The 13,583-nt window shown below is 53.1% G+C and overlaps 1 protein-coding gene across 5 annotated transcripts in view; it reads right to left on the bottom strand.

The window, feature by feature from the left end:
* The window catches only part of PLXNA2 (plexin A2), a 171,065-nt gene that overhangs the window by 57,217 nt on the left and 100,265 nt on the right, over positions 1-13,583 (bottom strand). For all 5 annotated transcript variants that reach the window (XM_051808522.1, XM_051808521.1, XM_051808523.1 and 2 more), the window contains 4 exons: positions 10,376-10,499; positions 9,290-9,443; positions 8,024-8,120; positions 4,224-4,338 (listed from right to left, as the gene is read on the bottom strand). In XM_051808522.1, coding sequence (XP_051664482.1) covers positions 4,224-4,338; positions 8,024-8,120; positions 9,290-9,443; positions 10,376-10,499 — 490 coding nt within the window. The remainder of the gene's footprint in view (positions 1-4,223; positions 4,339-8,023; positions 8,121-9,289; positions 9,444-10,375; positions 10,500-13,583) is intronic.

The following is a 13,583-nucleotide window of genomic DNA, read 5'->3' on the forward strand; positions in this document are numbered from 1 at the left end:
ATAGACTGTTTTCGTACTTTTCATCTCAAAAAAACCCCCCACAAACTCTCCACAAACGTTAACTTGATACACATATTTCAAAGTTTTAAACATAAACGAATCTGGCACGTGAATGTAAAGCCCTGGCTCGCAGTTGTGTTCCCAATGATATAAATTACAGTGCCTGTCACTCAGGGAAACACATTATCCTTCATTTATGCCACTGGAAAGGAGAGCAGACCTTGCTCCTTAGAAACCAGACACGAAAGAAAGGCAGCTGGAGCCAAACCTTTCTCTCTGCTATCTTCCTCCCCAACAGCACTTAGACCTGAGCCCTGTGCTGAACACACGTGCTGTAACCTGGGTCTTCTCCATTAATTTGGGATATTTACAGCCATGGAAGGCTGAAAATCTGATTTCTCTCCCATAAACAACCCTTTGTGTACCAGAGGTGAGGGCAAGAGCAACTCCCTTGCACGCAGACAGGTTACAGGTAGGAACACATCCAGAGCTCTTCCCTGCCTGGCTCCTTCCCCTCTCAACACACCCCAAAAAAGCTATGGATGAAAAAATGCCAATAGGCTCAGAGATGAGTTAATTTTGCTGCAGCTGGGCTTTTTGTTGCTATTTCAGGCAAAGCCACCTCTCCAAAGTTAGATGTGACCCAGCAAAGTCATTTGCTGACTTTGGTGGCCTGAGATGTGGCTCAGAGTTCCCTCCTGCACATCACAGCTCCCACATGGTGGGGATTGTCAGGACAGACACGAGGAAGGCTTAGTTTGGGTTTGTTCCCTTCAAGGCACATCAAGCAGCACTCAACATCCAAGGGCACAGCCAGGGGCAAAGGCACTGCTCCAAAATCAGTGGGAATTTAAAGGAGTCAGACCAGAGCTGAAATCTGGCTCAGCAAAGAACTCCCAGAATCTGAAATGTTCCATCCCCAAATCAGCATCCTGCATGTGGAAATGGCATTATCTGCACACGGTGGACATCAAAGAGGGATGGGATCCCACATTCTGGGAAGCTAATAGGATTTATTTGGTTCTAGCTCTCCACTGGGGTGGGGTGTGAGGATATATTTATCTCCATTCCTCCTCATCTGAAAGTTTCAAACATATAGAGACATCTTACAGCCTTGCACACACAGAGCCACCTCAGACACCTAAACCCAGATCCCACTGACCTGATCTGAAGCTTTGGAAAGTGAGACAATCAGTGCTACAGAGTCATGAGACTTGAAGAAACTCTGCCTTAGTGGGAGCAAATCACCCCCAGACCTTTGCCTTCCCATGGCATGTCCAAGCAGGCACATTCTGCTGACAAATGAAGCCTCAGGCTGAGGAAAGGCTGAGAAAATAGTTGCTTATTTAATTATTAACTCCCAAAGAACCAGCTACCTGGAAATGGAGAACTCAGTGGAGGTGGGTTCACCCCACATCAGAAACTTCCCATGGGATGGAGGATACCAGGAACAGCCAGCTCTGTCCTGGAAGATCCCTCTGCTGTAAAGGTTGCTCTGTGTTTATCTGCCAATGACCCCAAACAATGTTTTCCACATTTTCACTTCTCCAAATACAGCAGCATGATGCAAAGCAGGGATCTGGCAGTCCAGGGGCATCTTTGTGTCTCACCAACACAGCCCTGGTTATCACTGATGGCTTCACAGGCCAGGACAAAGCACCAACCCACCCTCTGAATTGTCCTCTGCATCCTGCACATGTGCCCTGAGCTCTGCCCTTAGATCTGAGTCAACAATTCCTGTCCATAGGGCAGGTGGAGGGATAGAAAAACTCTCTAAATCGTATTTTCATGGAAAGCAGGGCAAAAAAGCAGCATTTAGCTCAGTCAGCACAGCCAGAAGATTGCAAGGAGCAAGTGCACAGCTCATGAAGAGGGGCTTTCTTCCCCCCATCACCTCGTGGAGTGGCTGTGGCTTTGAGCTCCTTTTCCTCCTCGGGACAGACAACTCCTGAGAGCATCAAAGGGAGCTTGCTACACATGGAATCCCACTGGGACACAGACTCTGACGGGCCAGGAGTAAAAGGGAATATTCAAGATATTTTTCTCTTAAATTAAATATAAAGGCACGAGCAGATTTCCAAGCCCGTGTGAACACATGTGTGGCTCTTGCGTAAGGGGGGGCCCAGGGGACTGTAAGTAGGGCAGGGCTGAGGCACTGCCACGGTGATCACCAGCTCCAAACACCACTGGGAGGGGAGTGATGGTAAGCACAGACAACTTCCTAACACATCAGGCCACGACACAATGAGAACATTGTGATCTGGATTGGTTTAGGAGAGGTTTAGTGCCTCTGTCTGAGGCACTTATCTCACATCTATGTTGGCAGGAGGGAAATACCCCTCATAAAGGCATTAGCACTGCACTGGGTACAATCCACTGGCCTTCAATGAGCAAACAAGTTTATTTGAGTGGCTGGTTTTGCCTGGGTTCAGAGGTCTGGAGTAGTCCTGATGAACAGCCTGTATCCTTATCATCAGCCCTTATCAAAAGCAATCCCCAGGGAGGTGTTTGATATCACAAAACATCCCCTGGTAAGAAACAACCTTCTACAAGATGAAGACGAGGGAGGAAGTTCTTTGGAGACACGACAGTCCTGTGATCCCAGCAGGAACTGGCAGACAGACCAGCTCCTCCACTCCCTTCCCTCAGGCAAGTCCTGTGTGCTCCCAGGAGAAAAACAGAGATAATGGGATTGTCCTACTTTACCAGAGACTTGTCAAACACTTCTGAGATCATGGGGGTGAAGACCCATAGAAGGGAGAACTAGGGCTGTAAAGCCTGGGAAGGCAGCGATGCTTTGAGTGTGAAGGAGAAAAACCCCCACATCACTCAAGAGGAGGAGAAGCAAAGGATTTTCTTTCTCTTGATATGTTGAAAGGAAGTCTCTTGACTTTGAACTGGATTGAGGAAGCTTTTGCTTTGTCCTCGGGGTGGATGCTTCTCCTTGGACATTCATTCCAATCCCTCGCTGGCAGCACTGCCTGCTCCCAGTCACGCTGCCCATGCCTTGGATCTTACAGATTCCCACTGAGGTATTTACACAAGCAGTTCATAAATCTCTTGCCTTGTATCTCCTTGTCCCCTGGTAGCATTTTAACCAGGGACACCCAGGAGTTAAGTTTACTGTTGGTTTAGCAGCAACCTGGCAGCTTCGGTCACTTCCTTTTAACGACTCAGTGTTTACTCCACTGACTGATCCCTTCTTTTCTCAGCCTCCATTACTCACTCATAAGGGTTTGTCTTGCTGCTGGCAAACCTTCCTCTCCTTTCATTTCCTGATACTTGTAGATGTCCTCACTGCTGCTTTTCCCACTTTCCAAGACACTCGGGATTTTCAAAGCACCTTTTAAACCATTTTTCCCTTTCAGCTTTAGGACCTGCACTCACTTCAGGTGCTACAAAGCTTCATGCAAGAACAGCAAGGGCAAAAACCAGGGCCCTGCCAGCATCAGGGGCTGCAGCTGCTCTGGACTTCATGAACATGGAGCAGGCAGCAGCCTGGGAATCAGACAGGACAGGGGTGCAGGAACCCCAGAGCAAGGGGTTAGTGGCAATGTTCAGGCAGGAATTTGTGCTAACAAACCCCTTTCCTTCCTGGATCCCTCTGCCCTGGGACACACAGAAGAGCTGGCAGAGCCATTAGCGGGCTGTGCCTCCTCTGACTGTTAAAAGCATTTTTGGATTTGAGCCCCACACCTTTTATGAGCTGCTAAGAGAGATGGCTCCTGGTCCACAGCACTGGAACCCGAATCCATTCTCTTTTCCAAAATCTGGGGCTGTGCACACTGGCAATTCCCTCCTCAATCAGTTTACAGTCAGTCTCCTGCCATAAATTCCAGACCTGCCAACACAACCCACTGAACAGTCCCAGCAAGACTTGCTGCTGGCCAGCAGGCAAAACAAACCCCTGCACACCAGCAGAGCTGCTGAAAGGTGCTGGCTTTTGAGGAGCCTTTGAGACCCCTGAAGGAAAAGCACCACAGTAATTATCATTATTAATGAACCTGGGCATTCCCACAGAGCAGAGGCAGGGTCAGCTTTGGTGTTCAGCACAGGAACATCACTTTAGTGAGACTGACACTTGTTGCTCCTTTAAAGCTGCATCTACACCTCTCGATGCCAAAGAGACCCGTGGGAAGTCAAAAAACCTCACGTGAATATTTGCTGTGCTACTCGTGCCATAGAAAAGCAAAGAACAAAGGGATGAAATGCCAGTCTGGTACCTCAGAGATGTTGATCCTCCCCTCCTGGAAGGAGCACGTGGTGGGGTCGTGGGTGCAGAGGTTCCTGTACTTGCACCAGTGGCAGCGGAAGGCGCTGTTCACACAGGACAGGCACCTGGGGGGAGAAAGGAGAGCTCAGCACACACAGGTTATCCCCCTGGGAGGTCTGCATGGCTACAGACAGGCCTTCACGGGGAAAACAGTTTCTTTGGGAGGATGTTTTGATAGGACAAAAAAGTAACAAACAGGTCTGGGAAAACACACGCTCCAAAGTGGCCTTTAGGCAACCTCGCAATTCACTCCCCAATAAAATGCCAGCTGGGATTTATTGCACATCGTTGGATTGGCATAGAATAAAGCATGACATTGCACAGACCACACCAGGCTTGGTTTTCAGTTTTTAGAAAGTGGAAAACAAGGCAAGCCTGGCAAAAATGGGATCAGTTGTTTTACAAGTCAGGAATGCTTCAAGTCAACAGCAACACTTCTGCTTGGCCTCGGAGTGCAGAGAGTCCAGCAGGCCCTTTTGCTTCATGTCAGAAAAAAATTAACTGTTTATGAAATGTTTTTGAGAGAACACAGACCCTTTTCAGACCCTGAGGGCCCAGCTGCCAGCAAACTGCTGGGTGGGTTTTGTTCCCCACTAACTGCTGCCAGAGAGAGGCAGGATCTGTGACAGCTGCTAATATTCACAGCAGCCACCTCCTCCATCTCCGAGGCCACCCCTCTGTGCCACGTGGCAGCGTTTTGGTGACAGTCTGCTGGCAGAGCTGTGCCCCTGGGATTCAGCTCTGCCTCGTAGCTCGTGGCTCCAGAGACTGTGGTGCTGCCCAGACTGGGCAGTGCCCAGGGCAGGGATGGGCTGGAGCAATCCCAGGGTCAGCACAGACAGAGGAGCATCACCAGGGAAGTGGGACTGTGGCTTTAAGCACTCTTAAAGTGATCTTTAACTCTGGGAAAGGAGGAAACCAGGTCTCAGTGGCTCTTGCCAGCTGGGCACAGGGACAGGGGCAATGCCTCCTGTGTGCTGCTGCCACGAGAACGTGTCTTAATAACTCAATTGTGTTCTCCTTCTGATGCTTTCATAGTGACCTTAATAGCTAAGGAAGCTTATTCTAATCATGCACATGCAAATCTGGGGGAGAACATCAAGAGCTGCAAAGCTTATTTAATTACTCATTTGTCTGACCCATTTCTGTCCCTGTTGGATCTCCAGCACTTTGCCCACCTGCCCTTACCTGGCATGGCCCTGGTGTCCAGCATTCCCAGCTGGGACTGGTGGGGCTCTCTGTTTTCCCTCTGAGGGAGGAGGATCTCTCTGACCACCCAGGTAAATGGTTTGGTTTGGCACCTCTCACTGTTCTGTGGTTTCTGTGGTTTCCTGGCTGCTGCTTTCAGCTCTGCCCAGCCCTGGCAGTGGGACAAGGGGCTCCTGAGCTCCCAAACTTACACCAGGTCACCACCTTCGCTTTTTCATCTTGATCCAGCTTTCTCAGGAACTTAAGTCTCTCTGTTGCCTCAAAAAGTGCATCTCTCCACCTCATCCAGTCCTTACCAAAAGACACGTAACAGAGAAGGTTCCCTGACCCACCTGCAGCTCCCTGGGGACACAGAATTCACACACCTGAGCCCTGAACCACCTCAGCCTATGGGTTCCCAACAGCTGGATCCAGCACGGGAGGGTTCACAGCACCAGTCTGCAAAAGCAGCACGTTCCTGTCCATCCCCAAACCCCTCCTGCCCCTAATCTTTCCCTAATGCCACCTCCCAGAGGCACATCCTTCAGACACCAGAGCCCCAGAAGGGCTCGGCTGCTCCCCAGACACCTTCCCCATGGCAGTAAAGAGCCTCAGGATCAATAGATGTCTCCTCTCTGCTGGCTGAGCCCTGTATTCCTGCCTCCTTTTTGCAGGCTGTGATTCATCCCTGCCAGGCTGGCTCGTGCCCTTGTTGAACTCCCTGATAACAAGTCCGGTGTGATGTAAGTGCTGCAGAATTTACCACCCTGCAAGCACTTTATCTCCAAACACAAGCTGGGAGAAAGGCACGGCCACATGAAGCCAGATGACAGGCCAGGAAGGATGTATTGCCTCTCCTGATCCAAGCCTCAGCTCCTCACTGAAAACAGGGGGCCCTGGAATGCTATTCCTCATGCAAATTCCAAACCAGGAGAATGCAGGAGAGCCTGGGGAGACTGCAAGTGCTGGCAGCAGAGGAGAGGCTGGTGCTGCACAGCCTGAGTGAGTGACAAGGACCTAAGGACAGAGTTGTGCATGAGGGGTAGCAGGACAGGAGGCAGGAGTTATTTGGGTTATGGACAGAGACCACCACAGGCAGCACTGCAGGACTCACAGGGCTCCTGCCATCCCAGTGCCTCTGCTCTGTGCTGTGGCTCACAACAAAATTAAAATCCCAAATGGATGCATGCCTAGAAAAACCACAGGCCAGCCAAGCCCAGCAGCACACAAACCCTCTTCCAAGTGCAGCAGAAAGGCCCCGTAGCTTGAGGCTTCAAACCCAGCACAGAAAGACTGGGAGTGACCCTGCACTGGCACTTGGTGACCCCAGCAGCACACCAGGCTCCAGGGCAGTGCTGGCACAGGAGCTGCTCCCAGCCCTGCCTTTCCCCATCCAGCTGCTGGCAGGTCCTGCCCACAGTCCTTTCAGGTGCTTTAGAGCTTGCTTTGTTTCCAGAGAGAAATCCATAAACGCTTCAGGTCTGTAAATGTGTTTTTAAGGCCAGCCAGCTGCCTGCTGCCTTCCAGCAGCAGACATGCCCGGGGGGGATGTATTTCCATGATCCTCAGCAGCACTGAGCCCTCCAGCCCTCCAGGGAGCAGCCCACTGGGCCTGATTCCTGCCTGGGCTGCAGCCCACCCCCCCTCTGCCTGCACCCACCCTCCTCTGCCTGCACCCACCTCCCCTCTGCCTGCACCCACCCTCCTCTGCCTGCACCCACCTCCCCTCTGCCTGCACCCATCCTCCCCTGCCTGCACCCACCCCCCTCTGCCTGCACCCATCCTCCCCTGCCTGCACCCACCTCCCCTCTGCCTGCACCCATCCTCCCCTGCCTGCACCCACCCCCCTCTGCCTTCACCCACATCCTCTCTGCCTGCACCCACCTTTCCCTGCCAGCACCCACCTTTCCCTGCCTGCAGCCACCTTCCCCTGCCTGCACCCACCTCCCCTCTGCCTGCATCCACCTCCCACCACCTGCAACCCACCTTTCCCTGCCTGCAATTCACCTCCTGCTGCCTGAAGCCCCACCCTGCTGCCTTCAGCTCAGCTCCCAGTACCTGCAGCCCCTCTCCCAGTAACTAGAGCTCGTCTCTCGCTGCCTACAGCCCACCTCTCCTGCTGCCTGCAGCCCACCCTGCTGCCTGCAGCCCACCTCCCACTGCCTGCATCCTCCTCCCATTACCTGCAGCCCCCTCCCGTTACCTGCATCCTCTTCCCGTTACCTGCAGCCCCCCTGCCCGGCCCCTCTGCTCTGCCTTCCCCGCTCCCTGCGAGGCTGCAGCCGAGTTCACAGTTGCGGGCTGGCGCAGCTTGGGGGCACCAGCAGGTTGAGGTTGTTCCAGGCTCGCTCCACCTGCGGCTCCCAAGGCACAGAAAGCTCCACCAGGCACCCGGAGCTCGGAGCAGACACGGGCTGCTGGCTCCCCTTGCACCCCACGCGTGTGCTGGCTGGACCCAGCGGTGTGATAACCCCCCCACAGCTGGTCCCGCAGCCCAGCACCCATTTCCCAGGGCTTTTGTGTAGTTTTTGGCTCTGCTGGGGCCGGGGAGGGAGCACTCACAGCTGGTGGGCGCTGCAGTTGTAGAACTTGAACTCCGTGCTGACGAACGTCCTCCCCGTCTCCTGCGACCTCAGCTGGAGCACGACCCCGAACCAGTCTGGGGAGGCAAAGCAGAGCCTGTCAGTCCTGCCAGCAGGAATGGGGGAAGCAACACCAGATGCAGGGGCACCCGCTGAGCCCCCTGCTGCGGGGGTACAAGGTGAACTCAGGCTGCTGCCATTCCCTGCTCCCCCAGCCATCAGGACCCCCCCCCCACACCCCTCTTGGCTGGACCCTGCCCTCCAGCACCCCAGGCTGCTGGGCTGGTTGTCTCCAGCAATGCCTCCCAACCAAAACAAAAATTCAGTGTATTCTGAGAAGCAGCCCAAGACTGGAACCACAGAATCACAGAAGGGTTTGGGTTGGAAGAGAAAAAGCATCTCATTCCAACCCCCTTCCACTAGACCAGGTTGCTCCAAACCCCATCCAGCCCAGCCTTGAACACTTCCAGGAACTGGGATCCACAGCTTTACTGAGCATCACCTCCTAGAACCATCTCCTAGAATAGGAGACACCGCTGGAAACAAGTGAAGCTCTTCAGGAGCCTCAGCACTGGGTTAATTAAGAGCAGATTGCTCTTCTGGAGTTGCTGTGGGCAAGTCTAACCTGGCCCTGCTACCCTGGGGCTCTGGGCCCCCAGTGTTCACCAACTCTCAGGCTCCATAAAATGCCTCAGAAATACAAAGATATCAGCAGGGAAGCCCCGCTGGCACCTGGAAGGATGCCAAGGAGAAAATGAGTTTTAAGCAAGCAGCGTTTTGGTTACAGGAAGAGAAAACACGACAGCAGTGACATTAATGAAGAAAGAACCCCAAGATCGGGACCAAAAAAAATTGAAACTGCATCCACCTACCTGTGGGTGCTCAGCCAGGGCTCCTGCTTTCCAGATTCACCCAGTCTGGCATGGCTGAGAGCCCCTGCCCACTCGTGAGCCACCCTGGAGGGGACACACAGCTCCTGTCCTGCCTTGGGAGCTGCCTGGCGGTGCAGGGAGGGTGTAAAGACAGAGCAGTCATGTCCTGCTGCCTGCTCCCAGCCTATCCTTCCCTGTGTGGGATGCATTTCTAAAGGATGAAGTGTATTTAGCTCCCTGGGTTCAATAGCCTTTGACAGGAGCATGAATTTCTCCAGCAGAACCCCCAAAGGCTCTGCCCCACCCAGAAAACACTGCCAAACCCACTCGGCACTGTCTGGTGGCACAGACATCACCAGGAGTCAGTGACTTACCTTGATCCACGGGGATGGCAGGAACATCTTTGGCTGGTGGTGACACACACACCACCTGGCTGCCCGAAACCTGCCCTTCCACCTCCGTCAGGTTCCCGAAGAGGCAGGTGACCCCGGCTGTCAGGTCTGGGGCATCACTCACCAGCAGGCTGAGCTGCAGTGGGGACAGGAGGGAACACAGCAGCCAGAAAATCAGTCAGCAGGCAAATCTGCCCGAATTTCCTTCGTCTTTCCAGTCCCTGCTGTTTTCCCATTCCGTGCAACCCCCTTAAATTAGTCACCTGCCCACGGGAGGTGGCCAGATGCCCTTTAATGAGGAGGAGGAGGTTCTTTATGGATAAAAGCCCACCCTGCTGAGCCTTTGGGTGCTGCAGGTCAGGAGTGGGGCAATGGCAGATTTTTGGCCCCTGGTTGCCCTACAGAAGCATTGCCACCCCCAATGCCTGTGTGGCTGTAGCAGCAGCAGCGTGTTCCCTCTCCTGCATGAGAGCAGCAGTGACCATCCCCAAATCCCTCTGCTCAAACCACCTCCCTGCCCCACGGCATGACCAGGAGAGACCCCCCTGCCCCGTGGCCAGCAGGAATGAGCACATTCCCATTGATCCCATCACAGATGGGGACTATCCCCATGGCAAAACAGTGCCTGGAGGCCTCCCAACAGCCCTCCACTATTTCCACATGGAGTGTCAGGAGGGCATCCCAGGAAGGGGAGGCAGCAAAGCCAGGACCCAGCTGCCACGGGGTGCTGGGGGACTCCAGGAGCAACAGCTGGGATGCTTCGGAGAGCCAGGCCTGAGCACAGCTCACAGATGAGCTTTTTGGGAAACAAAGCCTTTCCTTTCACCAGCTAACGAAACCAGACCGAGAGAAATGTGAGCTGAGGCCCGAGGGGAAGGGGAATTTGTTTCTGCCACCCCCTCTTGCCCGGCTCGGATGACCCCTTTGCTCCCCAGCCCCTCTGCGAGCCTGACTTCATGAGAAAACACTTGTGCCAAGGCTGGAGAACAGAGTGTTCACTGCGAGCCTGGAAAATGCTGGAAGTGGCTCTGGAAGTGGCTCTGGAAGCCCATCCCCCCCCCTGCTTACCGGGAGGCTGTGCTCGGACACGGAGATGCTGCTGGGCTGCACCGTGACGCTCAGGCACTGGCTGATGCTGCCTGCGAAGCGGAAGGGCTCGTGGGCTCGCTCACAGCTGTCCCTCGGGGAGCACCTGCCACACAGAGACACGTCAGAGCACGGAAAACACCCAGGCAAGGTGTCCTACACCAGCACCTGGGGATGCTCCGCGCCGGCACCCGCTGTCGGGCACCGGGGTGGGGCCAAAGGGTGCTGAAAAATGTCCTGTGAGCAGAGGAAAGACAAACCACAAGGATCTCGTGAGCTGCTCCCAGTCCTGCCTGCACTGGGACACAACCCAGAGCTCCGAGTGCCGGGGGTGACAGCGGTGTGTGGGGTGTGGGCTGAGCCAGGCACTCTGCAGCCCACAAACTCCTCATCTGCACAGAAACCAAACCAGGAAACAACAACAAGATGATGCCTCTATTCTGACTAAAACAAAACCACATAGTTCACTAATCATCTCCTCCTGGAGACACAGCCAGGAACGGGACTTTCCAGCTGCTGCCAGCGGTGCTTGGCTGGTTTTCATGCCTTAAGCTCCCAGCTCTCTCCCATTCCCACCAGCAGGAATGCAAGCCCCAGAGCATGCCAAAATGACTAGGACTGCTCCTAGCATGCTGTGTGCTCCAGGATGGCTCGTTATCCCTGGTTTTCTATTGCAGGTGTCCTTGGAGTAGAGTGACATTCAGTTGCTTCCAGCAGAGCACCCACCGGGAGACTAAGGAAGAATTATCAGTGTTTCAAACCAGATATTTGAGACTGCAGCACTGTCATCCCTCCAAGATTTCCTATTTTATGTCGTTTGGGGGAAATCCTTTTCTTCCTGGGGCTGGAAGATGTATTTGTCTGTGATTCTATGAAACAGTGGGACCAGGATCCTTCTCACGAGGCTGTTTGCTTTAGATTAAGATTAAGTGAAGTTTCCACTTTCCCTTTCCAAACCACCTGTGTGATCCCTGGCAAATGGTGGTGCTGCTCTCCTCACCCTCTTGCTTTTAGTACCTTTTCCTTTGGAGCATAATGGAGCTAAATATGAATGCTGCCAAAGGAAGAATTATCGAGGTTTAAGTGAATCTGTAAGATAGCTTTAAAGTGAGCTCTTGACTGGAGCCTTTATCTCATTGACTCGCTGGAATGGCTCTTTTTTATCATACTATTTATGGCAGCAGCCCTAACAGAGATAAATAGGTCTGGAGACAATAACACACTTGCAGAGAGCAGCGTGTGGAAGCCTTGCAGGTTTGGGATCCCACTGGGCTGAAGAGGATCTTTAACAATCTCCTCAAGGCCTCTGATCGCTCCCAAAGAGCACTCGCTGCTTGTGGAAGAGGAAGAGCAAAGGATCTGCTCTCCATGCAGAGGATGAACTTGCATGGCAAGCAAAGCCCTGGTAGGGAGGACACAGCAGAGGCTCCGGGCAGGAATGGGCTGCTCAGCCATTGCCTTCTGTCCCAGGGAGTCCAAGATGAGAAGGGCTGTTTGGGAGAAGAACGAGAACCTTTCTCATCCTGCTGGTTTTTAGCATCTTCTCAAATGTCCTGCACCCAGAATTCCTCAAATCCCAGTGCTGCCCATGGCCACCACCTCATCAACCACTAGTTTTCGTGAGTTAATCTGCCTTGGGAATCTCCTGGTTCAGGTTCATGGCTAAGAGCCTCCAGTGAGACCAGCTCCTGCTTCAGAGCTCCCTGATTTCACCCTTACCCACACCTCATCCATCAGCATCGCTACAGCCACTATCCTGGAATTCCAGGTGTGCAAACACCCCCTGTGCCACAGAGCCTGACCCCTGGCTGAGGCTTCCAAGAGACACCACCACCTACTGAGCACACAAGGAGAGCTCTGTGTAATATTGGACAACGAAACAGCCCAGGACAACCCAGATCCTTTCACTTTTCCTTTATTCCTTACTATTCCATTATTTCCTTCCTCTCTGGCTGGTGGTGGGGAAGGCAGGATACACTGCCTGATGCCTCCTGTGGGTGGTGATCTGTCCATCCCTCTCATGTCCATCCATACTCAGGTATCCAACACATCACTTAAAACCCTGATTTTTTTTTTTCAGGCTCCCAGATGCCTCAGACCCTGCATATCCACACTCTCAGCTAAACCTCTGGCTACTGCAAACATGGATTCCAAGTGTCCAGAGAGGAGCTGCCATAGGGGCTGGCCTGCCCTGCTCCTCCTCACAGACACCCTGAGCTGCCTGAGTGCCTTGGTACCCCCCAGGACACAGACCCCAAACCCAAGGAGCAAAATCCCACAAGCAGTGGGGAGAACCTCTGGATTTCAATCCCCAACAGACACTCAGTGCTGGTGTTTACCAGCCCCACACTTGCTCAGGCCATCAGCCACTCTCTTGGATTAAATCATCTCCTCTTCCAAGGACTAAATCATCTCCTCTTCTGCCCCTCATCCTTTTAACACACCCTCCTTTTAGCCACCTTTCAGAAACCACAGTGTGAGCATCACACCCTGACATGCCAGCCCTTCCACCGAGCAGCTGTTCTGGCTGGAGGAACGTGTAAGAATTAGAGGGGAGAGATGACAAATTAAATACAAACACTCCAGCACTTGGGGCCTCCAAACAAACACGACAGAGGCTTCAGGAGCAGCGAGATAAACTCAATTATTTACAGCTTAAAACAGAAGCTAAGAAATGATCATTGCTCCAAAGTGCAGATGCTTGAAGGGAAGAGTTGAGAAATACCATCGGGGAAGGAACCCTTGCTGGGAATAGGTTAATGTTGAAATGTCATGGCCAAAAGGGCAGAGGAAATGACACTTTTCTCTCCTCTTGACATTGAGGGTTTTCTCTCTGCAAAATGAAGATAACAACCTTTACCTGCTTCCCAGGTGGCTTATGAAGATTCAGTTCATTAGCATTAGGAAAGTGCTCGGTGATCCTTGCAGAGGAGCTGCTGCAGGAGGCTGAGGAGCAGCACCAAGCACACCCAGCCACAGGTACTGAATGCAGCATCCCCTCCCCATCCTGTACAGCTGTCCTAGCCTCTGGAAAGGCACACAGGGCACAGCCAAAGGGGTGGGAATCCACAGGGGGTGGAAATCACTCCTTCTGACAAAGCAGCTGTGATAGCAAAGACTTTCAGACACAACTGCATGCAGGGTGGTTCAGCTGTAGGGCTGGACAGGCTTGTCTGAAAAAGAACGAGCT

The sequence above is a fragment of the Manacus candei genome, unplaced genomic scaffold (genome assembly GCF_025592945.1).
Source record: "Manacus candei isolate 608988 ecotype Guabito, Panama unplaced genomic scaffold, ASM2559294v1 h1tg000073l, whole genome shotgun sequence".
Classification (NCBI taxonomy): Eukaryota; Metazoa; Chordata; class Aves; order Passeriformes; family Pipridae; genus Manacus; species Manacus candei.